At 36.8% G+C, this 26,642-nt stretch overlaps 2 protein-coding genes across 21 annotated transcripts in view; both read right to left on the reverse strand.

The window, feature by feature from the left end:
- Nucleotides 1-1,611, reverse strand: part of WDSUB1 (WD repeat, sterile alpha motif and U-box domain containing 1) — a 64,980-nt gene extending 63,369 nt beyond the window's left edge. The window contains exon 1 of one of the 4 annotated variants that reach the window (XM_059927931.1): nt 1,437-1,611. The gene's annotated coding sequence lies outside the window, so the exon portion shown is untranslated. Of the gene's footprint in view, nt 1-813; nt 1,244-1,309; nt 1,408-1,432 lie in introns of those variants that run through there. The other 3 variants (XM_059927929.1, XM_059927932.1, XM_059927930.1) reach the window with 3 other exon arrangements.
- Nucleotides 1,612-17,379: 15,768 nt separating this feature from the next.
- The window catches only part of BAZ2B (bromodomain adjacent to zinc finger domain 2B), a 379,971-nt gene continuing 370,708 nt past the window's right edge, over nt 17,380-26,642 (reverse strand). For 15 of the 17 annotated variants that reach the window (XM_059927946.1, XM_059927937.1, XM_059927948.1 and 12 more), the window contains 3 exons: nt 21,796-22,058; nt 21,390-21,533; nt 17,380-18,141 (listed from right to left, as the gene is read on the reverse strand). In XM_059927946.1, the coding sequence (XP_059783929.1) occupies nt 17,988-18,141; nt 21,390-21,533; nt 21,796-22,058 (561 nt within the window). In that variant the 3' untranslated portion in view covers nt 17,380-17,987. Of the gene's footprint in view, nt 18,142-21,389; nt 21,534-21,795; nt 22,059-26,642 lie in introns of those variants that run through there. The other 2 variants (XM_059927951.1, XM_059927949.1) reach the window with 1 other exon arrangement.

Here is a 26,642-nt window from a genome sequence, read left to right on the forward strand (position 1 = left end):
GTTTTCTTATGCTTAAATTCTCTTCCCCCTGCTTTTGGGATCTAATTTCGCATTTCGATTTCAATTTCAGTGTCCTTCCTCAGAGAGAGTTTCCCAGTCTAAAGTAGCCCCTCTACAGGCTAGCACATCACCCTATTTTAATCATCAGTGTAGCAATTACCACCCTCTGACATATTTATTATTTATTTGTTTCCCCCCACTAGAAGGTAAGCACCAAACCAACAAAGATCGGGTCTGTTTCGCTCATTTCTGTATCCACAGCATGTAAAACGTAAAACAGTATCGGCACCTAATGTGGTCAAATAAATATTTGCTGAATTAACATTTTTCCCCAAATCCAGTTCTAGGCTTTAAACATTATATGTGAATATAATACAAAATGATTGGATAACTAAAAATAAAGCTACTAATACTAAAAAAAAAAAAAAGAGAGAGAGAAAAGAAAAAAAATCTGACAGTGGAAAAATGGTGTAGAACGAGGCAATAATCAGCCCTGAAGGGACAGGCGTAACTTTGAATTGTAAAATTCATAATACCTTGTTCTAGTATTATTTACAGAAATCTTTCCAAATAGATGGAGCGAGCCTTTCCCAGCATTTATCTTATCCCAAAAGTTCAGCCTCTTTTTTCAAACAAACGCCAATGAAGTCTAAAAAACCAACCAACCAGCCAACCAACCACCAAAAACCCTGGTAGATTACCGCCTGAGGTGTTGCACTGGAAAAAAACGCCATCAGGCGGTGCTTTCTGGGGAACTCCCAAATCCCAACTGTGCAAGTGCACACGGGTAATTTTCCAAACAAACTTCCTCACCCTTGTGGCGCTCAGCTCCCTTTGCAGTTCGAGGCCCTCGAGTCGCAAGGACAGAGACGCAATCAGCTGAACTCTTTGTTTTGAAACGCGCTCTCATGTCTACCGCTACCTGGTGTGGGCGTCCACTTAAACCTCAGCCGTCAAGCCGAACACTCAATTTCCGGTCACATCCCGGACCAACTCGCCAGTGTGAACACACGCATACCCATCTAATGCAAGGCAAACCCGAAATGTGCCAAGAATCCTCCAACATAAAGCTCGAGACCCACTCCCACCGCGCCCACGCGGGGACCAAGGATTTGCCCAACTCTGAGAGCCAACCAGGCCTCAGCGGACCGAGGGACCCGCGGCAGGAGCGCGGCCGGCGGGGAGCAGGGCCTTCCGGGGCGCGGGGACCGGCGCTCGGGTTGCGGGGGAGGGGTGGAAGCCAGCTGGGGCTTCCACGCCCCGCTGGGAGGCGCCGCCCGGTTCCCAAACCGAGGCCGCAAAACCGTACATCGCTCTGTTCAAGGTCTCAGCAGGTCCCTGTCGCGCGCTTAGACCGGACGCCGAGAAACGGAGGGTTTAGACACCTCGAGCGGGGAAGCTCGGGGGGCTGACCCCAGTCAAGGTCCCCCACCTGCCTCCGTCGCTGTTAAACTGGCCCATGGGCACCGCCCCTTTCACCTCGCAGACCCACGACGCCCGGGATCAGCGTTCAGGTGCCGGCTAGTGGCGCAGGGCACGTGACGCGCAGGTGAGGCGGGCGGGGCCGACGCCGGCGGGGCCGACGCCGGCGGACGTCCTAAGGCAAAAGGAAGGCCCGGCCCCGCCCAGCCGCCGCGCATGCGTGCCCTTCCGCCGCCTGATGACGAGGTTTCTAAAACCTGGCTGTAGGATTTAAATGAGTCCGGACTGGGGAAGAACCTTTAGTTGAAATTTTTTTCTGGTTGCGGAAGCTGAGCTCTCAAGGTCTAGCGAGTGCCTGAAATGTGATTTTAAAGGGGGCATTATATAATGCCCCCTTTAACTCTCAGTTACTACAGCTCAAAGTTTTGGAGCCTCCTTCCTCTGCTGTATTTCTTTATCCTGCTCTGCCTATTCTGTGACCTCCCTGATTGGTCTTTTCTGTTTAGGCCAGCTCTGACCTCAGTGGTTCATGACTTCTGCCATCGCCTTTGTGCTCAGGTTACCCAAATCTGTCTTTCCAGGACAGGCTGCTGGAAAGGATATCCAGGATATCCTGCTATCACCTGAACCCGATGTGCATTTCTTCTAGCGTTTCCGAGCGCCTCCTAAGCTCACATGGAGCTTACACCGTGGTTTCCACGTGTAATTGATTACGAAGTGGTTTTGCCAGTCCCTTTTGAGATTAAAAAATTGACCAGAAAAAAGTTCCTAGGCATGCTAACACTTAGGAACTAAGTGCACGTCACAGTATTGAACCATGTTCAGATTAAAATCAAAGGTACAAAGAGTTTTCTTCAGCGAGGAAACATTAAAAAATTACCAACCTGAGGAAACCAAAGTCACATATTTGAAGAGTAATAACCTGAAATACTCAAATTTAAACATGAAATTGAGATCGCAGGAGAAGATTTGTAATGAAAAAGACAAAGGGAAAAGAGATCAAAATTCATGATTTTGAGATGCTCCTGTGATTTTTAAATTGATTAACGAGTGCATTATGACTGACACTTTGAAACTTGATTACAGGCCAAAGTACTATCAAAACAGTATTTTTCTAAAAGTAACTTTTTGATTGTATAAATAATAGAGCTCTCTCTAGGAAATATAGAAACTATAAATGAGAAAAATAACTAATAATCACACCACTCAAAAATAAGCCACTCAGATATAACATTTACTTTCAGTCTTTCATGAATAATAATATCAATAATTTTACAAAAAGACCTGCAAACTACCTTTTTCAACTTAAACTTGTATCCTGAGCATTTTCCACGTCTAAAATTTCTCAGTAGTGTAATTACTGTTTCTGCCTAATGGTCCACAGCCCCAGAAACATACCATAATTTATTTAACATTTTCCCAGTTGTTTCAATATTTTTGTGCTTATTATAGGTAATACTGGATTCAATGACGTACATAAATATTTACTTTAATGAAATTTGCTAAGGAAATTGTTAGAAAGAAATGAAATTACTGGGCATAAGAGTGTAAATAGTCTTAATAAATATTGCCATATTGCTTTTCAGAGAGGCTGTATGGTTTCACCTCTCAGCAACATATGGTGGTGCCTGTCTCTCCACATTCTTGACAGACTTGAGTAATTTTTTAAAATTTTTCACTAATTTGATGGGTAAGATTGGTTATAATATTCTTCAAGTAAAATATGTAAAAGAAACCCCTGACTACACAGGCCAGTAATTTAGCATGGAGATCTCAAGCCCTGTATGGTCAGTTTTGCAGGACAGGCAGTTTCAAAGAGGGAAGCTTTATTGTAGCTGGTCTCTAGTCTGTGAATTTGCAATTTGGGAGATGTTAATTAAAATATCTTGGCGATATATTAGAGAAACATTTTAAGAATTTATAGAGATCTTTGATCACATGAGTAAACTGGTTATCTTATTACACAGGACAGAGTGCCAAATAGTTGGAACTTTGACTTGGAACATTAAAGATTTGAATATTTTATACGTTTTTTGCTCTAATTATGTAACTGTGGTCAATAATTAATCCTGTTTTATCATTAATTTCTAGTTTTGTTCCTTGTAATAATGCTTCTTGGGGAATATAGAAAACAATTTTAAGTGGTATATTTAAAGGAAAACTAACTTTTCAGTTAAATAATAAGCAATACATGCTCTCCAAATACAATTCAGTGGGAACAGAATAGGTGTGAATCAGTTAGTGAGTCAATGATTATTCAAATGTTTAGTTGAGAGTAACCAAGAACTCAAAGGAGAGAGAGATGATAGGCACTGAAGTAATTAGAAAAGGTGGGTGTAGGAATGGGTTCTAAACAGGCTTGAAGTGTGGGCCAACTGAGGAAATACCCAGTTTCACAGTAAATACTCAGGAATGCATTTGGGTTGTTCTGCTTTGCAGGCAAATAAGGCCAGAGTTTCCAGAACAATCAGGCAAGGTAGAGTACAAGATGTAAAAAACTCCCTGGAAGTGTTCAGTTTGCAAAAAATGTATCAAGCTCAATATATATAATACATGCATTTGTGTGTAGTGTATATTAAACTTCAAAAAAAGTTTCTAAAAATATCCATGAGAATGGCCCAGGGATTCTCTCATACTGATGCAATCATTCACTTTCCACACCTGGTATTATCCACAGCGCTACCTCCCAGTAGAGAGGAAGCTGTAACTGGGTGCAGGCTGTGTTATCTTCTGCATTATGGAATAGTCTCTGAATTCCCCTTATCCTTTGCCATTAAATAGACTTTACACCCTCTAACTGGCCATGTTTCCATTAATCCACCCATAGTCCTGGATGCCAACCAAGTAATAAGAGTTTGCTAGAGTTCTTTAAGTTGGTGTTTCATACAGATAGAAGAAAGACCCAGGGGCTGCCAAATGAGGATGAGGAAGGCTCACAATGGGCACAGTGAGAGCTGCCTGATGATAGAAAACATACATGTAGCTAAAAATAAGCAGACAAGAAAGAAATGTGATGACACTTGGTATCTGTACATGCTAAAGAAATTTTGCAGTTCCATCTATGCCTTTTCTTCCTCTTTGGTACAAGAAACATTCTTCTTGTTTATGGATTTTTAAATTCCAATTTCCTATAATTAAAATTTTTCTTTTCCTATTTCTTCTGTCTCATCTTCTCAAATTCTTTATTTTCCAGTATCTTATTACTAATGCTCCACAAGAGAATTCAAGATTTAAAATACAGTTTTGAAAAAGAAACCCACATTTTTACTGTCAGATTCCTGGTTTTTTATAACATAAGAATATAATAGACGTTGTATAATCAAATTCACTTGATAATAGCCGAACTTACAGAATTATTATTAATTCAATCTCTTTGTCATAGGTCTATTTAGATATTCTCTTTCTTATTGAGTCAGTTGCAGTACTTTGTATCTTCTAGGAATTTGTCCATTATCACCCAAGTTATCTACTTGGTCCATAGTATTCACTTAAAGTCCGTTTTTGTTTCTGCAATGTCCCCTCTTTCATTCCTGACTTTAGTAGTTAGTCTTCCCTCTTTTTTCTCAGTTGGTTCAGCTAAAGCTTTGTCAATTTTGTTGATCTTTTCAAAGAACCAATTTTTGGTTTAATTAATTTTTTCTATTCCCTCTTTTATTAATTTCTTCTCTAATCATTATTTCCTTCCTCCTGCTTTCTTAATGCTTGGTTTGGTCTTCTTTTTCTATTGGAAGGTTAGGTTACTGATTTATGATTTTTTTTTTCCATATAGGATTTACAGCTATAAATATCCCTCTAACCACTGCTTTGGCTGAAGCCCTGTAATTCTTTGTATTAATAAAATCTACCAATCTTTTTTAGGTCGATCACAATTTGGGTCTCAATAATAGCATAAAGCATTGTCCACACAAATCCATATCAGCCCAAAGTTTCACTGGGTCAAAATGCACTCCAGCCCCTCCACTTTCTTATTGGTTTTGTGTTTTTCATCATGAGGTTTCTCAAAAGCAGTGTCTCCCCTTTGAACCTAAGGTAAAATATATTAGCAGTCTTTCCTGACCTTGACACATTACTACAGTTCAATCTACTTACTTTGCCAAGACCCTCTTAATCTTTTATCACACTTTCTTCAATTGTGCATTTTAGTTCTTTTCCAGGACCCCTTCATAAGTGATGGGATATAGAGAGGTAAGATATTAAGTCCTACTGGGCCTATTTTTTTCCTTCTAATCCAATGGTTTAATAGCCAGTCTGCATCAGGATAGCCTAGGATATGAGGCAATTACAATGAACCCTAATATCTTAGTGACTTAAAATAAGGTTTATTTCTTGTTTATGCTATGTGTCCATTGTAAGTTGGTAGGGAATTATGTTCAACATAGTTAATCAGAGACCTGGGCTAACAGAACATGAATCATTTTGAGCATTAATAGTAGCTGTGCCAGAGGGAGAAGAGAGAAATTAAGTACTTGGCCAACAAGATGCACATGATAATTATATCCAGATCTCTTTGGCCAGAACTAGCTTGTCAAATGGCCTCACTCAACCACAAGGAGTATAGGAAATACAATTCCATCATGTGCCCAGGAAGATAAGTCTTTGATTTTATGGTATTAATGACTATACCAGATGATAGGTACTGTCCTCTTAGAAAGGAAATGAGATCAAAGCTAGAGTCCCCCTTGAAAGGGAATGAGATCAAAGTTAGAGACCAGAGGAAAGCAATCTGGAGAATTACAAAGAAGTTTTACTTTGTACCAGATAATCCATTCTTTTTGACCTATTTAGTTCACCTGGGACGTCTTAGGTCTTTTATTATAGGCATGAGCCTCTTTAACACGTCCCAGGAAGCAGCTGTATGCTATCAGAACATTACTAGGCTTCAAGATATGATTATAAAGTAATATGACCTCACATTTCATGAAATATAATCCAACATATACGTGCAATAAGAGCTATCCTTTTCAAAGCAATCATTTTGGAAATTCAAACATTTATTCCAGCATAGCTGCTACCTAAAAGATATTTAGAACCTGGATTTTGGCATTGCTTTCAGAGAGTATAGCTCATTCTTTTAAGTATCTTCCTTGATGGGAAGGCTTTATTGACAAAGTTTTATTGGGTGCCATTAATATGTCAGACATTATACTAGATACTGGGTGTTAAAAAAATGTGTAAGACACAATCTCTTGAGAAGCTGTGTCAGGTGAGAGTGGGAGATACACAGCCCATAATAGCAATACCCTTAGTTATGGGAGAATATGAATTAGGAAATTTGAGTGGAGGAGTAAGAAAGCCAATTAAATCCATACATAATGGACAATTATCTCTTGTCATAAAAGAAGAGCATGTCGATAAACACATGACTCATGAAATGTGCAGAATTCCAATCAGATGGCTAGAAATAATTTTAAATAGGCAGAACTGGAAAATGTGATAATCAAGAAAGCTGAGATATTTCAGTTTCTCAGGAACAAAAAATGGGGATAAGCATCATGGAACGGAGAAAAAGGGGAGTTTGAGGGGTAAAATATGCTGTTTTGTATGTGTTGTCCAGCAAAGAACCCCAGAAGTTGTCAGATAGAGAGAGACTCCATTGTGGTTTGCTGTGTTGTGGAGAAGGGCTGATTCGCCTGCCCTTACCATGCCTGGATAAAACACTCCCAAGTGTATCTCATTCTCATTGTGTTGAGTCTATATGCTCACCTAGTATATTTCAGATAATTTAGTCTCTTTCTTAGATATCATGACACTGGAAACCTGGACACGGTACTTTAGCTAGTTGAATGGAATCTTTCCCATTATAATTTAGTTGATATTCTGGTTTATGCTTTATTTAGTGTGGTTGGTGCACATCGGCAACCTCCTAAGTCTGATCAACTTTGGAGGTTGTGATAACATCATGTCCAGGCCTAAAAGAGAGTAGGTAAGTCACAAGACGCTATTGTATTTTACTAACCACCCATCTCTTAGTATCTTCATAGCTTAGTGATAACAGCATGGCTTGGGGCCAGTTGACTGTGAGTTTAAATCCTAGCCCTGACTACTAACCAGCTATGTAACCAAACATTTATAAGCCTTGGGTTCCTCATATGTCATATCTCATAGGACTGTTCTGAAGATTAAACAAAACGCTGCACATGCAGTATTTAGCCTAGTGTTGTATACATATTAATATCACTTTCTCTGTGCAACTGTAATAGATAGGTGTGAGATCTCTGGGCAATGCAAGCACAAAGAAATTATTCTTTGAAGGGCCATCAAGAAGCTCAACTTTTACTGGTGGGAGCAGGCATGCATATATAATTTGTTATGATATGATGTGATAATGGCTCTGATAGTAACAAAATTCTATAAGAGTAAAAAGTAACTGCCACCTGGGGGTGGAGGGTGGGAAGGAGAATAGAGGAAGGCACAAATTATAGAATTTAGCAGGTGGTGGGTAGGTGTACGTTGTGTTCTGGAGTTATTTTGTGGGATGAGTAGCCAATGTAGGGAAGAGGGGACGGGGTTATGACAGGACAAAAGACTAAGAATAGGCTGAGGCTAAGTCTGAAGAGCCTTTAATGCTACACAAATACCTTTTTAGCAAGGGACTGACAGAATCAGATCTGGGTTCAAGATGGCAGAGTGGTGGACAAAAGGAAGATGACTAGACTGATTTCAAAACTTATTACAACAATGGAAAAAACCATTGGGAAAGACGGGAGAGCCCAGAAATAAATCCTCGCGTATATGGTCAAATGATTTTCAACAAGGGTGTTGAGACCATTAAATGGAGAAAGGAGTTTTTTTAACAAATGGTATGGCAAAAGCTGGATATCCACATGCAAAATAATGAAGTTGGACATTTACTTTATACCATGTACAAAAATTAAGTCAAAATGGATCGAAAACCTAACTGTAAGAGCAAAAACTATTAGAAGAAAACATAGGGGGAATGATTTATGACTTGGATTCACAATGATTTCTTGCATAGGACACCAAAAACATAGACAAAAGAAAAAAACAGACAAATTGGACTACATCAAAATTAAAAATTTCTGTGCATCAAAGGATATAATCAATCAGCAGAGTGAAAAGGCACCCCATGGAACGGAAGAAACTGTTTATAAATCATATATCTGATAAGCGTTGTTAATATTTAGAATATATTAAAAAAAACTCCTGTAACTCAACAACAACAAAAAACAAACAACTTGATTTTAAAATGGGCAAAGGACTTGAATAGACACTTCTCCAAAGAAGATGTGCAAAAGGGCAACAAGCAAGTGAAAAGATACCTATCACTAACCATCAGGGAAATGCAAATCAGAACCACAGTGAGATACCACATCACACCTGTTAGGATGGCTACTATCAAAAAACAAAAATAAACAACAAAACAAGTGTTGACAAAGACGTGGAGAAATTGAAAACGTGTGTACTGTTGGAGGGAATGTAAAATGGTACAGCTGCTGTGGAAATCATTACGGTGGTTCCTTAAAAAATAAAAAATAGAATTACCATCTGATCCAGCAATTCCATTTCTGGGTATAAGCCCAAAAGAATTGAAAGCAGGGTCATGAAGAGATATTTGTACACCCATGTTCATAGCAGCATTATTCACAATAGCTGTAGAGTGGAAGCAACCCAAATGACCATCAACAGATGAATACATAAACAAAATGTGGTCTATACATATACGATGATATTATTATTCAGCCTTAAAAAGAAAGGAAATTCTGATACATGGTACAACATGGATGAATCTTGAAGACATGTTAAGTGAAATAAGTCAGATACAAAAAGACAAAAAGTAGAATGGTGGTTGCCAGGGGCTGGGGGAAGGAGGAGTTACTGTGTAATGGATATAGAGTCTCAGTTCTGGAATGGATAGTGGTGATAGATGTGCAAAAATATGGATCTACTGAACACCACTGAACTGTACACTTAAAAATGATTAAGATGACAAATTTTATGTCATGTATATTTAACCACAATTTTTTTAAAAAGGGAGGATGGCTAGAAAAAATGAGATACTGGTACTTAGCAAATGATGAGGCCTAAACTAGTATAGTGGCAGAGGGAATGGAAAATTGGAGATAAATGTACACCATAGGAATTTTAGAGGAAGATTCTTCAGGATGTCATGGAGGTATGGGTAAAATGAGAAGTCCAAAGGAATTCTGAGGTTTCCTACCATGGGTGACTAGATGTATGTTGATTCTGTTAACCGTGGTATGGAATACAGGGGAAAGAGCAAGTGTGAAAAGTAGGAAGACAATGAGATCATTTTTAGATTGTTGAGGTTGTGTTATCTGTGTCATGTCCTAAGATAGAGTTTGAGGTCAGAAGAATATAGTGTGTATTTATTGATACAGGAATCATCAATGATAAGTAAGCCTGAGGTTTTCCAACTTCTAGGCAGACTCTGAATGTTATAACTAGGGGTTTTATGCTATTTTTAATGACCCAAATAGTCTCAAGTGAATGGCACGTGTGCCTGTAATTATGGTGTACAAGGTATTATTTTTTTAAATGCCATTGCTTTGTAAATAAAACTCTTCAAGCATTGCAACATGGAAATAACAACAACTGTTGTACATAATAGTGAAAAGATTGGGAACCACTATAGAGGTAATACTTGAATCTATATGAAGATGAGTAAGGAATGTAACTTTTATTACAAGTTTACATAAGGCATCAATCTGTTATATTCAAAGCTGGGTTACCCCACATTATAAAATGAAGTTCCTTTCCACTTGTCTTTCATATAATGTGACTCTTAACTTACCTTAAGGATTTAGACATATTTTATGCCATCACAGCACCAGTCCCATAATGAAAAACATCAACACCTAAGGATGAACTGCAATGAAAATCCTCTACCTGTGGAGGATACTGCATCACATGCTGTAAAGTGCTGAGTTAATCAAAATAATGGGTAAGATAATAAAATTAAGACTGTAGCACATCCAGATACTAAATCTTTAGCCAGGGTAATTATAAGTCCAGCTTCATTTCTTACTCATATTTCAGGAATTAGTCTTGTGTTGTAGTCTAATGTCTAAAAACATTTGTTTTATATATTTTGTTCAGTTGCCTGATTGCTTACAGCAGGAGGCTAAAGATAATTCCAGTTCCTTCCTCATGTACAGAAGTGAACTTAGTGTTCAATATTCTTTTTAGATTTTGATTCCAAAGCAATGTAACTATTTCTAAATAAACTAGAATGCATTCATCTCTTAAAAATTACCCTCTTGTTGTTATTCCATAATACTACCAACGCTCAAATTAGTTTTGGAATATTTTGGTGAGAAAATGCATTCAGATAATGTTCAAAGTAATCAAGAAAATCAGTCTTATCATGTTCTGAGGAATTTTATTTGGCCAAAGACCTTCCCAACTGAAGCTTACTAAGTTTGCTGCCAATGCATAAATTACTCGACCTTTTTGGTATTGGTTTTGTCATCTGTAAAATGGGCTGTATCCTGGCCTATATGAATGGGGCCCTCTGGAATTGTGCAGCATGTAGCCTGAATTGCTGCAAAGCAGTAGCCCAGGCTATATTAAGATGCTTTCATCTGAAACAAAATATTCAAATCAAAATTGCTTATGCAATAAATTATCTCACCTAGCAAAATGTTCAGAGGTAGTGTGGCTTTAAGATTAATTTGATGGCTCATGTCATCAAGAACCCAAGTCCTTTCCATCTCCCTCGCTTCCCCCATCTTCAGCATTACTGTTACCATCTCTCAGGTTTGTCTCTGCATAGCTGAATGATAGTTGCAGTAGCTCCAGGCATCATGGCCTCCCATAACCATCTCCAAAGACCAAAAGGGACAGAAATTCTCCTCTGAACAATTCCCCAGAAGACTTCTCTCATATGTCACTCCCCAGGATTGTATCACATGCTCATTCTTTAAGCAATCACTTTCAACAGGAATGGAATTACCATGATTGGCTTACTAATTAAAAGATTTATCCTCCTGGGGCTGAAAAAGTGCCCACTGTCCCATGAAGTTTGTGGCCAACCAACATCTACAGAGTGGATGGAAGGAAGAAGACAAGACAGCCAGCTACTGAATAGGCAATTAAAGTGTCTTCCACATGAAAAATACCTATACAATAAAAAGCTATTTAACTTAAGTGAAATAATAGATGTGAAAGTATCCACAGCTCAATTATTATGTAAATGTTATGCCTCAACCTTTAATCTTTAAATGGCATCATTCAGTATATTCACCAGTTATATTTACCAGCTAAATTTACCATACTTGGTTTGTGACTTTTTAAATGTTAAAAAAAGCACATTTTTTGGCAGAGATATTATGATCTATAGGTAAGGAAGATGACAAAGATGTTAGTCTTCCCAAATTCTACCAACCAGAGAAAAAAAGCACTGTTAATGTTTTATACATCCCTGCAGAAAAAAAGCACTAACATTTTGGTATATGCATCCCTGCAAAGTTTGCCCCATGCTAAGTGCATTAAATATATTTTAACAGAATTACTAAACATACTATACTATAACCAGCCTTTTCACTTAATTTATCAATATCAATATAGATTTTCATGATAATTTTTAATGGCTGAATAGAATCAGCCTTTGTTTTTAAACAGTCACTTCTATATTCAAAAGAATTGAGATTTGCTATAATGAGGATATTCAGAAAAGCAATATTGAATAAGAGTTGTAAACATAACTGAAGAATTAGAGGAATCACTAGATGAGAACATACCTTTCAAGGCCTTCCACTGTCTCCATACAAACCTGCCATGTAAATGTCTTGTTAGCCTTTGGTGATGTAATGACCTTGCTGAGCTTTCCTTTCATCTCAGCGCAAGGTTTATTCCCAACTGGCTATAAGCCTTAGGTCTCTTTCATTCACTACTCAATCCCTCTTCAAGATTCAACCACATTCTTTGGTATCCATTACCATGATTATTAGGGCTATTTTTTATTTTTACTTTATTTATTTATTCAATAAACTTATTTTTGGCTGCGTTGGGTCTTTGTTGCTGCACGTGGGCTATCTCTATTTGCGGCGAGCGGGGGCTACTCTTCACTGGGGCGCGTGGGCCTCTCACTATGGTGGCTTCTCTTGTTGTGGGGCACGGGCTCTGGGCACGCTAGCTTCAGTAGTTGTGGCACACGGGCTCAGTAGTTGTGGCTCGCGGGCTCTAGAGCGCAGGCTTAGTAGTTGTGGTGCACGGGCCCAGTTGCTCCGTGGCATGTGGGATCCGCCCAGAGCAGGGCTTGAACCCGTGTCCCCTGCACGGGCAGGCGGATTCTCAACCACTGAGCCAGCAGGGAAGTCCCAGGGCTATTTTTTATTAAAGGACATGGTAAGGAGTTTGTTCAGGGAGAATAAGGGCACTCTTAGAAGTCCAGCTTGATACTTAAATTTTTTTTTTTAATTTCAAGAATGAACTACATACAACTTATAGTATACCTCACAATGCTTTTATTTAGTCATCCAAGTGAGAACAACCCAAATGACCTTCATGTGTATGGTCAGGGTAGAGATAGAACAAATAGATCTCAGATATTAATTTTGCTAAGGTGCAAAATTCTCTTCCAGTGAAGGTCCAGAGGATCCAAATTATCTTTTCCTTTAACCCTGCCTTTAGCCAACTTGTTACCCATCACACTTCCAAGCACTGCTTTTGCTACAGTAACTCATAAGTCTATATAAGCTCCAACAATACCTAAGAACTCTCAATATTTTCTACTCACCTCCATTTACCTGAGCTTTCGCCTGCACATCTCCTGAATGTTCCGTCTCCTGAATATCGTTGGCTGAATATAAAATTTGGGGCAGTTTTATAGTCCCTAAAAAGCAGACAGGGTTAGATATGATGTCTACATAAAACAAAAACTACAAAAAGGCAATCAAAGTTGAAGCTGCTAATAAGATTGGAGAAATTGCTCGATATCCCTCAAAACATGGTATTCAAATTCAAAATCTGTAATAAATTGTTAGTGAAAATTAATCCAAACAAATATTGAATACTGGTTGAGAAGTAGGGGGAAGAATCCTCTTCCACAGCTAGTAGGAATGTAAACTGGTGTAGTCATCTGGAGGGTAGTATGGCAATAGCATGGAAAGTTAGTGTGCACATACCTAACAACTTGGGGATTCTCCCCTACATATAGATCCTAGAGAAACTCTTACTACAGTCTATTAGTTATCTATTGCTATGTAACAAATTACTCAAAACTGAGTAGCTTAAAACAACAATAAACATTTATTATTCCACAGTTTCTATGGGTCAAGAATTCAGGAGTGTCTCAGGGTCTCTTGTAAAGTTGCAGTCCAGATGTTGGCCGGGGGTCCTGTCATCTGTTTAACTTCAGCTGAAGGATCCACTTCTAAGATGCTGCTGTCACATGGCTTGCACGTTGGTGCTAGCTGTTGGCTGTCCCATGGGGGTGCTACAGTGTCCTCAACAACACCGTAGTTGGCTTTACCAGGAGCAAGTGATCCAAGAGAACAAGGTGGAAATAGCAATGTATTTATGACCTAGTCTGGGAATTCACACATCACTCTGCCATATTATGTTGGTCACACAGACAAAACCCGATACAATGTGGGAAGGGATTACACAGGGGCATGAATCATTTGGGACCATCTAGGAAACAGGCTTGCACACGCAGGTCCATAGAAGACATGTATGACAACATTCACCGCAGTATTATTTGCAGTGACAAGGAGTTGCAGGCAACTTAGGTTTTCATTCTGAGAGAAGTTTGAAAGTAAAATGTGGTATACACCTGTGATGGAATACCTTGTAGCAATCAAAAGTAATGAACCAGATTTATGTATTCCTTTTTCAACTCAAAAGAAACAAAATTAGAAAAATAGAATGACATGTATAGCATGATGCAACTGATACAAGTTTAAAAAAACACTGTATATATATATATTTTTTCCACATTATATATTTTTAAAGATGTGTTGCTAAATACATATATAAAAGGTTGAGTGGAAAGACATATGTGGTTGTATGTGGGAGGAAAGGGAATTGAAGAGGAGCTGAAGGAAGAAGTAAGAAAATGAAAGAAAAGAGGGGCTTTGCAAGAACAATGTGAAGAGTGTATCCTGAATTGAGGAGAGGAATTATTTCAATCCTATGTAGTTGAGGTTTAAAAAAAAAATTTTTTTTTTAAGGCAGAGTTGTAATGTGGCCCAAGCAGGCCTCCTAAGAGATCTAACTGAGGCAAAATTCCTAGTAGATAAGGTTCCACTAGTTTCTCTGTGTTGTATTTTTTATGAGTCATATTCCTGTGGAAGGAAAATTTCAATTGTCTTAAAGTACCTCTCTTATCTCCTTGTTGGAATGAAATTCTTTTAACAGAACACAAACTTCTTTCGTTTCTCAAATGCAAATAACCTTGAGAGAGGTAGCCCACAAATACAATTTATAAAAAGGAGTAAATCATTGATATCAGATTTCCTCATTAAGGATGTGTTTCATGGGAGGCTAAATGAACAGGATTTTAAATTTCTTGAAAGGGTATGGGGGTAGAGGGGATAGAAAATAGAAGGAGCACAGAGGGGGTGCATTAAGGGACCAAAGACAGATCAGCTCCCTCATGATTTTGATTAAAACTAGTGCTTTTAACAAATTTCATTTTGGGGTTGAAATAAGAAAAAGAGATTACCTTGCATTTATGGTAATTTAGTTCTTTTGAGTTCAAGGTATACCCACAGATAAATTTTCATTTGTTTAATTTTAACCACGGTTAACAACTAAATAAATATATTAATTTACTCTCTAGATGTTGTTTCAAACTGATGACTATTCTTGGGGTTCGGTAGTAGTGGATTGATTGGTTTATCCTTAGGATAAATCAAAATCTATACTTGAGGTCAGGCCAATTTTTTATAATTCACAGAGCAACCAGGACTAAAATGGAGAAGGTTCAGGTTAAAGCCTAATTTATCTTAGAAAAAGTATGTTGTGCATACTTGTAATTGTATGATAGCAGAGGGTTAGGAAAATGTTTTTATATTTGAGGAGAATAATAATACTGGTTTTATTGAAGATAGGCCCAACCTATGGCACTGTGAATGCAAGAGTCATTCACATAACAAATGATCCACATGTGTATTGTAACAATTGTTCTGGAGACTAATTGTGGCCCTTTGGGGATCATGGCCAGTACTTCTTGAACAGCTCCTCCTGCTGAGTAGCAACAATGAAGACAGCAGTCCAAAGTAGCCAATAGTCACCTTTCTTTTTTTCAGGGATATTTAATTTATTTTTAAAAGAAAATTAATCACTCTTGAAAAACTGTTCTTCGTGTGTGTTTAAGTATTTTATTTCTTATTCGCCCCCTGGACATCAGATATGTTAATATCAAGCTCTTATATGCCATCTAATATAAAGTAATGTAACCACGTATGCTCCCTAAGGCAAAACACCCCCATGAAGACGACTCTCCATGCAGCATCTGGCAGCCAGTTCTATAAACACAAAAACCACGCACTTGATTCACAGCACCACCTTGTTCTCTGTTCCATATGGTATTTTTGATTGAGCACCAGCTCCTTAAGGCATCACTGTAATATTTGGTTAACAGAAACTGACATATGTACATAATAACTGCTGATTTTCATATAAGCCTTCACAAACACTCTAGGAATTTTGGAAAATACTCTGAGGTTATGAAGCATTCTAAAATTTAATATTTCTTCAAGACTTTTCTATTCTCCCTTCACTACTTATTAAAAGCCCTTTACTAAGGACATTAGCTATATTAGCTTCTGCAATAGACTGTAAGCTCCATGAAGGTAGGGCCTGTGCCTGTCTTGTTCATCAATGATTCCTCAGACCCCCAGCAAGGCATCAAATCATAGTTCACGAATGCTTGAACTTGTATCTCATGACTTATTAGACAAATTTATATAATAAATTTTTCTTAATGACAACTGGGTTGTATGTCTACAATAGAGACATTTCACCTATTAGAACAAGACCTTAAAAAATATTCTAATATTTTCATATTAGAAATGTGAAATAAACAATAAAACGTGGTCCAGAGAGGTTCAGAGACTCATGAAAGTCACATCACTTGACTTAAGACCACCTGCCTCCACCCAGCCCAGTGTTCTTTCAACCACACTCTGCTGCTCCTCCTTTATGATTCTGTAAAAAGCAAATTTAAATTAACTAGTTTTTTTTGAAAAAAAAAAAATTTCCAGGTTCATTAAGAAAAACTAAAAAACTAGTTTGTAAAAGTCTTTTATTGTATCCGTGCCACACATAGTAGTGAAAAATAACACTCCTAAAAAAAAGAATGCTAACTTTTCCACAACATTTTATTTTAAATAAAACTTCAAGTACTCTTACATAGGTACAAAAAAATTCTGATCTACTTGCCTCCAACAGGCCACCACAACACACAGTAGATAAAACACAGTGGTTACAAATGTCTGTTAAATTTATTTCTGAGGCAAGGCAAATGGGAGGGAAATGTTTCTATGAAAAAATACTGTGTGCGTAGGAAATTGTCACAATTTTATTCCACATGGATACAAATGATTATACTTTAATTTAGGCCCTGGTGGCTTAAAATTATATAACAAAATAGAAAAAATGGAAAACTAATATCCCCTACACCCTGTTTCAAAGGCAGGCACTACCAAGATCAAGGAGACGCCACAGTGTTGGTAGAGGATAATTACTGTACAAGCTGTATAGCTATAATTACCTTCAGACTAAAATAAAATGCTACAATCCTTCTAAGGCATAAACAATAATGTCTGCAAACAATATATACACATAATACATATTTAAAACAAGACTTAATATAAACAATAATGAACAGTATATACATGTCAATTTTTCTTCACTGTCTTGAAATACAATTTAACTACACAAGTGATGCAGCAACATATATATATATATATATATAAATATATATATATATATATATATATATATATATAAATGTACTTGTAACTCTACAGTAAAGTTTATTTTTGGTGCTTTTATAGCACATCAGTGTAAACAGTTTAACTTGGCTTTGTTTTATATTTTAAAACATTCCTTGTTGTATTTTCAAGATTTAAAGCAATTTTTCTAGTTCTTCCTTTTCACAGAAAACGAAGATTCTGGATGTGGTTTAATCATAAATAATTCATAAAATTAAATACATTCACTAAAAAATAAACTACAAAGTAAAAAAATGAAAAATAGATATTTATTGAGAGGGAAAGGAGAACCATTTCCCACGTTAGAGCTCTGGTGTTGAATATTCAGTGCGGTTTGATATATTTTAATTGCTATTGCACTATAACACCCTTTCCTTTGAAAATTCTTTGGGTGTGCTTCCCTGTTCTACCTAAATTAGCTGATAAATCACACAAACCAATAACCAAGGGCCTTGGTTGTTGTAGGAGTGAAGCCTTTAAAAACGGTATCATTCTTCTGATACTTTTTTTTTGTGTGATACTTATTTTAAGGAAAAAAAAGTCATTATGTATGTGCCTTGCACATGTATGTAAATACAGTTCACATTGCTGGTTCGTTTGTCCTTGTTTAAAAGGAAAAAAACAAGAGAGATTATTATAACTTCAGCTCACTTTGAAAGTATCTGTCCACTTTTTTTCAAAATACTTCCTCATACTGTGGCCAGCTCTGCCTATATCAGAATCATCTTCATTAAATGTTTCACAGTTGTCAAAAACAAGCCTGACATCTAGAGCAAAAGTTTCAAGGTTTGGATACCTGGAAGAAAACACATGATTACAGGTTGCTTTTGTAGGCTGGTTTTGTTTTGCAAACAAATGAAGAGGTAATAAAAGATAAAATAAAACATAAAACTGAAAGGAAAAAGAAAAAGATTAGGGTAACTGCATTTAAACTGATATAAAACATATTATACCCTCTTACAAATAGGACGTTTAAAAGACTGCATGTGTCCTGGGCATATAGAATTTAAAGACAAGTTAAATGGAAAACAGATTTCTCTTGAAGATCAAGATGTATTTCAACAAACTAGCATTTTTCTTACATCCAATTTCCTGTTCGACCTGTATCACAATTCTGTTACAGGACTCATCCTACTTGATTAGTTTATTAACTCTGACCAACTGTATCACTTGCAGTACCCTATTTTTCACACTCAAAAATATTTAGCTACAGTAGAAATAATATAAATGCTTCCCATGCACTATGTACATGACACTTGCCCTGTAGCTTTTACATACATCCCAGGATAGGTCACTCTGTGTTAAACCTTGCCCCTTTCCCATTTCTCTTCTTCTCTCTTCAGATATGCTCTTTTGCTCAAACACTGTCATATGATGATCCAAAACAAGCAAAAAAAGCATGTGCTATCTCTTTACTGGAGATAACATTATCAGGAAACTGCCTTTCAATGAGAAGCACTGTGAACTCAGTGCTTTTTTTGGTGGGATAATCCCAGTCCTCTTTCCCTGTAAGAACACAGAGAAGAGAACTGAAAGGTGCATGAATATGCCTAGACTTCTTAGTAAGGAAGGAGTGGTGCATTTCAAGCCAAATCAATACATTTTGAAAAAGGGCTTTTGGAAATTCAAATTTAAATTAATTCTAACTTATGACAAATTGAATACTAAAATAATTTACCCATTAGAAATACCTATGAAGCACACACTGATGCTCTGAGATCTGGTAAAAGTGGAATTATTTCTTTGATGAAATACCTTGTACAGTCTTTTCACTCCTTTCTTCTAATATGTGCAATAATAAAAAAAGAAAATTTCTTTATCTGTAATGAGCTCACAGAATTGTCAGCCCTATGTAACCTCACCCATTTTCCTTTTCTTCTGGGAATTATTATTTTTTAAATTAAGGTGAAATTCACATAACATCATACTAACCATTTAAGGTAGATAATTAAGGCATTTAGCACACTCACAACATTGCATTACGTAGTTCCAAAACACTGTCATTACCCCAAAGGGAAACTCTATCCATCAAGCATTTACTCTCTATTCCTTCCTATCCCCAGCCCGTGGCAACCATCAACCTGTCTTTTGGTCTCTATACATTTACCTATTCTGGACATTTCACATAAATGCAATCATATAACATGTGTGGGAATAATTTTTATAAAATATTTTAAAGTTGCCTTGAGAAATATTTATCTCTTTAGACTGTTCCTGACTACAAGAAAAGGTTAATGATTAGCGCTAGGGAGACAAATCCAGGAGAGAATTTTAGGCGAGATTCTAGATGAAATAAGTACAACAGAAGGAAGGGGCAGCTGATGGAACCCAGAAAGATTCATTAAAGGAGGCACTTCCTCCCCTCTGTTCTCTAAGTTTCTAGTTTAAAATTTGAAATACTGTTTGTGAGTTTGGGTCCCAGCTCATTAATTTGGGTTTAATGAGATAAGTCGAAGTTAGAGGAGTCTGAATTCTCTGAATTCTGTCTCCCACACCTGGCATCACAAACGGGATTATAAAGAACTGCCTCTCTCTGCTTGCTTCTGCTGTGACCTCCTCCATTTACCGGCGCTCATTCTCAAAAGGGAGCTTAGATTTTGCAGATCTTCTGGTAATTCTGTGTTAATGTGTAAGCCTATTTATTTTGAGGTTTAGGTTCATCCTCTATCCAGGAACTGGAGAATTATGGAAGTTAAAGCCAGGAACTGAACACTGGGAAGGTTTTCCTGCCTAAGTCTCTGTCTTTGTCATGCTGATTGTAAAGTCCATTGCTAACCCTGCCACCAAGTTCTGAATATTTTGATAGAAAAAGCAAAAGAACCAGTTCATATATAGACAGAAGTTTTTGCTATTTGGATCATATAAGAACCAATAGTTTTAATGTTTTCGGAATTTAGGCAGGTCCCTTTCAAAATTGAAAAATAGTAAAATGGAACAGACATAATTCTTTAAAAGACTGACAGTTCAGCCTCCAGAGAAACTAGTCATTTGGTCAGTCTTGTAAAACATCTGATACATGTAAGACAGACACTGATCTTTATGAGTTAAGTTCTACTCAACTCTTCTAAACTGAGTTTAAATTACAAATTACAGTGATTTTCACCAAAAGAATATCTAGGAAAAACATAATAATAATAACAATAATAATGTAATTAAATATATTTTATAGTTTTTTTTTAATGTAAAGTTCCTTCTTTCTCTTTATTTATGACTTTGCTTGAAGTGATGCACATGGGCTACACTAAGGTAAACTGGTATGCAGGAATAAAGGGTGCAGGGAGAATGGAGAAGGGAGATGCACAGCTCCTGGCCATTAACACATGGAATGCTTTTGTGTGGGCTTGTTTTGTAAGAGAACAGCCTTATTCTTGTGGCTCCAAAACGTCTAGAACCAGTGTCCAATGTCCAGAACCAACTAAATGCCAACATCTAACAGCTGCTACTCTCTGGCAAGAAGTCTGAGGCAATCTAACAAAGATCATTAACTGTGGCCAGAAGTCATTTTGCTCTTTGGATAGGATCACAAAGAGAATATGGTAGAGAGGAGCAAATAATAATTTTCTTCCACATTTAATAAACACATTTTTAGTATTCTCCAACAACTCACAATAAAGCTTTTAATAGTTAAAATTTCCAGTGATCTTCTATCTCTACATTGTAATAATCTGAAAATATTACAGAGTCAATTTTTATTAAATCCACATGAGACAGTGTCAATATTCCACTGATGTAAAATACAAGCTCTAGCTTACATGTAATTTACTTTGGGAGGCTTTCTTGATACTCTTCCTTACCTTCCAGGCTGAGTTTGGTGCCCTTCCAATGTCAAAATGCTTTATCACACTGCTTTTTAATTATTTAAATAATTTTAATTGATTTGTCTTACATACTATACTCCCCTGACCAAACGCGCACACACACACACACACCCCTCTCCAAAGGCAGAGCCTATGTCTTTGCTGTTAATGTATTTTTGGCTCACTAGAAAAGTACCCAGCATATACCAAGCATTCAATAAATACTGAACTGAAATGATTTACTTACTGTCCACTACTTAATTTCTCTCTAATTGTGGAAAAATCCATAGGCTTCTTAATAACTTTCTTATAACCAGGAACAAGTTTCAAGTTTACAGGAAGTAGAAAAGGCCATGCATCCTCATGAGTTTCCATTTCAGTAAGGATCATACTAAAGAAAACAATGTCTGAAATCAGTATCTATGATTTAGAAATATCTATTTTTATTAAAAATTTACCTTTCATAATCTTTCAAGTAAAAAATGCAAATTAATTTATTTAAAAAGATAAAAGAATATATTTACTTATACTATAGACTTTCATTTCCTACTTACACAAATTATCAAAAAGTTGCCTTTAGTAATGGTAGAAGATTTCTAAGCAAATAAAATAGGAAGTTGTAAATATACAGTACATGAAAACTGAAATAATACCTGCAAAGAGCTAGGTCCTTGGAGTCATCTCTTTTAGGTTTCTTAACAGAAGTAAAACTTTCTTGTTTTGACAAATTAATAGAAGTGTTTTCCTCCATTTTTCTTTTTTTCAGGTCTTTGATTCCTCTTTTTAATGAACTACTTGTAGATGCAGAGTCTTCATCTTCAGTATCCCCTGTTAAAGTTACTTTCTTGCCTTTTTTTGACTCAGTCTTTTTTCCTTTGACATGAAGTTTTTTGATTTTTAGAGTTTGACCACTTGCCTTTAATTTAAAAAAAAAAAGGAAATGAGGTATAAGAAAAATAACTGTCTACAGGCCTTTTATTATTTTAAATTAGGAAAGCCTGACAGGGCCAACAAAAAGAATATTATCTCTGATCTCGAAGGTTGATCATTTTATTATTTTTAAGAGAGATCTATGAATTTGTTCTCCCATAATATGAGGCAAAAATCTAATAAAGCATGAAAAATTTATTTTGGGAATTCTTACAATCTGAAGATGTTGATGTCGTGGTAATCCATCTTTGGAACTATAGAACTTATCAGCAGTATTTCTTTAATCTAGGTCAGTGGACCCCAACCTTTTTGGCACCAGGGACCGGTTTCACGTAAGAAAATTTTTCCATGGACAAGGGGATGGTTGAGGCGGTAATGCGAGCAATGGGGAGGATTGGGGAGCGGCAGATGAAGCTTTGCTCGCTCCCCTGCCACTCACCTCCTGCTGTGCGGCCTGGTTCCTAACAGGCCACCGACCGGTAACGGGTCTGAGGCCTGGGGGTTGGGGACCCCTGGTCTAGGTCACTAACTGAATGAGTTTAAAGATACAAAGGTACTATCTTTCGGAGCACAGTATAATTAAGAACAAAGGTGGAATATAAACAAAAATATAGATCTTATTAATAAGAAAGTTGAAGAGATAATTAAAAAGCTAGGCCAAAACAAGGAAAATAGCTCATGAAGTGTCAAATAGAGAAAAAGTCCTTTGTAAATGATCAGATCTACTGGAAATTGATATTTCTTTCTAGATAAAGAAAAAAAGCATTTTCTATAAGAATAGAGTTCCACAAACTTGTGGTTACCAGGTGTGAACAAAGCAGAGGTGAAGGAAGAGGGAAAAAATGTCTGTTTTTGAGGAAAACAATAAAGAAATAGTATAAAAGAGATTATATTTGGAATCAAAGAACATGATTTCCAGCTATGGCTCTGTCAGTAACTAGCTATGGAACTTTGTACAAAAATATCTGTGAGTCCCTGTTTTCTCACCTGTAAAATAAGAAAGATAAGCCACACAATTGGTACGGTCATCCTAGCTCTAAAATTACACGGGGGAAAAAAAAAAAAAAAAAACTTCAAAAAAACTCAACATGGCCTTACGCAATCTAACTACAATGTACAGGCAGCACACTGATGTAACAATAGCTGCCCACCACGCCCCTCAACCTAGAAGTAGCGAAATAAATCTGTATTTTCAGATTTTACAATATTACAGTAAATATAGTAGATCATAGAAGAATATCAGTGCAAAGACCCCGTAATGTATGGTTTTTGTTTGAATTTTCCAGAACAGTGTTTATCCTCTTTTAGCAAATTATTTCCTCTCTTACCCAGACTATTAAGAAATCTTAGACTTAAGACTTAGGGTCAGATATCAATCAGCTGTAATTTAAAGTTGGATGTATCCTTGAAATGAATTTGGCTGAAAAACGTTTCTCTGGAGTATTTCATACCAATTTCTTTGAGGATTTCAGGACCTCTTCTAGCATTATTTTTTAAAATTGCTTTTAATCAAGCAATTAAAATTATTTATTTCTCTATTGGCAGGTTAAAAGTATAGTTAAAGAGATATTTTAATTGACTAAAATAATAAGACAAACCATAAATCTAACATCTTCCCCATACCATATGAAAGAATCACTACCCCTTGAAACTAACTGGAATAATTAAAATGTTTTACTAAGTCTCTTCTCCATTTAGTTTATTAATTTTTATTCACTAAAATCTGATTATTTTGAGTTTTTATATTACACTGAGATTTTAGCACTCTGAAATCATAAAAAAGAGAAAGAGAATGCTTAATTCATGAGGAAAAGGTCTACTTAATGAAGATTAAATTAAGTTAGATTGAGTAATTGTGTTACTTAAAAAGAACAAAATTTCATGAATAACGGGTCAAAATTTCTAGTTCCTATTTGAACTAAAATACTATTGGGTTGGCCAAAAAGTTCATGTGGGTTTTTCCATAAGATGTTACAGGATCCCAATACTTGGGATCATATTCTAACAAATTAATACTCATAGTAAGAAAACATGAAATTTAAATCCACAGAAATAAAAACTTTTGTGATGTTTTAAAAAGACAATGAAGCCTCTCTCTTTCTGTGATAAATGATGTTTATCAGCTTACCTCATTAGATCATGCACATACACTTTTAAAAGCAAGCTTTTACACAGTTGCTCTGTTACTGATGACTTTGTTCTTGGACAGAGAAGCCTCCCTTCCCCACCCTTTCTATCTTATTAGAGCCCAAATCCAAAGAGGAACTTCAGGATGTCTTAAACTGAACCTATCAGATTACACATACAAGGGCTCATTTCTGTGATGTTTGTATATCTATATATCAGAAGTTGCGAACTGGTGGCTCAGAGGCTGTAAACAGCCCACAGAATGTGTTGTTGTTTGGCTCATAATGCTTGTAAAAATCCTGAATTTGTTGCCAACATTTAACATTTGGGAGGGCATGCATAAAAATCCATAATCTTGAAATACTGGTAGATCCTGGAACACTGGGCCCACATGTCTACATGACGGCTGGAGTTGAGCAATGTCTGTCACATATAAATGGGGCCATGGCTTGACTTTCCTGTTTGCTACAGTCCCAACTCTTTTGTGTTATTTGGCTTTTGTAGGCACTGGAATTTAAAATTTCTTGTGTGTGTGTGTATGTGTGTGTATGAGTGTGTATAAATATGTATATATACACACATGCCAAGTTTTTTGATTCTGTGATCCTGAGAGAAAGTATATATATATTTATCTTTAATATATATATATAGTGTATGTATATACATTGGCATGAAAACACACATATACACAGAATAAAAACAGTCACAATGACGTATGCAGAAATAGCTATTTGAGAGCAAGATGTATAATATAAATATTTGTAAATAACTGAATTACTGGAAAGATATTTTTAAAACCTTAACTTTAAAAATCTTTACCAAAATCCAGTGTTTATAAGATTTTTTATTGCTGTAAGAAACATAACACCTAATCCACCACATTTAAAAAACAAGAGAGCAGAGGCTTAGAAAGCTGCATTTACATCGAAGGGTTTAGATGAGATCATACACCTCACATCTTCTACTCCACTCCTGAAATGATAGATAGCCAGAATTCAAATTTACAGGAAACAAAACCTCCTATAGCCTACCAGATGATACCCCCAAGAATTAAAACACTGATTTGTGGGCTTCCCTGGTGGCGCAGTGGTTGAGAATCTGCCTGCCAATGCAGGGGGCACGGGTTCGAGCCCTGGTCTGGGGGGATCCCACATGCCGCGGAGCAACTGGGTCTGTGAGCCACAACTACTGAGCCTGCGCGTCTGCAGCCTGTGCTCCGCAACAAGAGAGGCCACGATAGTGAGAGGCCCGTGCACCGTGATGAAGAGTGGCCCCCGCTTGCCGCAACTAGAGAAAGCCCTAGCACAGAAACGAAGACCCAACATAGCAATCAATCAATCAATCAATCAATCAATAAAAAAAAAAAGACTCCTCATTTCCTCCTCTTCCCCTTTAAAAAAAACAAAAACAAAACACTGATTTGTTAGTAATTCATAAAGTATTAGAGACACTCTCTATAACTTGACATTTATGAAATTAAAAGATAAGTTATGTACCACCAGCGAAGATTATTATTAAACTACATTTAACTATATATAACAAAAATGATCAAGTAATGAGAAATAAAAAAGCAATTATTAGTGAATATGGTGCCATGTGAGACCTCTGCTATTTTGTAAAATATAGCCTAAAATATAAAAAGGTATTAATATAAATATATCACAAAAAATATATCACAGAATTTTAAAGTCATGAAAACCTTCAAACACATGACCATATTTGATCCTTACAAATCCCCGCAAAGATACGATTCCATTTTACAGATATAACTTTGAAGCTAAGAAAGCACTCCATATTTATAGATCTGGGAGGTGAGAAAAACCAGCAAAGGAGACTGAAAAGGAGCAAAAGCAAGAAGAAAATCAGGTGAGTATGGTATCCTAGAAGACAAGTGAAAACAGGATTTCAAGGAGGAGGGGAAGTTCCATTCTATCAAATGTAAGTGATGGGTTAGATGAGATCTAGGCACTGATCACTAGACCGAGCAATGTGGAAGTCATTTGTGGGCATAGTAAGAGAAATTTTGGAGAAGCTGTGGAGATGAAAATATTACTGGAGTGAGTTTAAGAGTGAATCAGAGGAGAGAAATCAGAAAGAACCAGAACAGAAAACTTTCCAGTAAAGGGAAGGGGAGAAATGGGGGAAGTGGACCAAGGAAGAAGTGGGGCCAAAAGAGGGTTTTTGTTTAGTTTTTGTAAGATGGGAGAAATAGTAGCATGTTAGTAGGCTGATGAGAAAGAACCCAGTGTAAAAGGAAAAATTGATGATGCAGGAGAAGACAGAACTGCTGGAGCCATTCTCCTAAGGAGGTGAGAGGGGATGGGATCTGAAGCACAAGTGGGGTTACTGGCTTAGTTAGGGGCACACAAGCAGTTCATGGCAACAGGAGAGAAGGTAGAGTATGAGAGCCCAGATATAGGAAGGATGGTAGGTGTGGTGGTGG

Source organism: Balaenoptera ricei, chromosome 7, assembly GCF_028023285.1.
Source record: "Balaenoptera ricei isolate mBalRic1 chromosome 7, mBalRic1.hap2, whole genome shotgun sequence".
In the NCBI taxonomy this organism is placed as follows: Eukaryota; Metazoa; Chordata; class Mammalia; order Artiodactyla; family Balaenopteridae; genus Balaenoptera; species Balaenoptera ricei.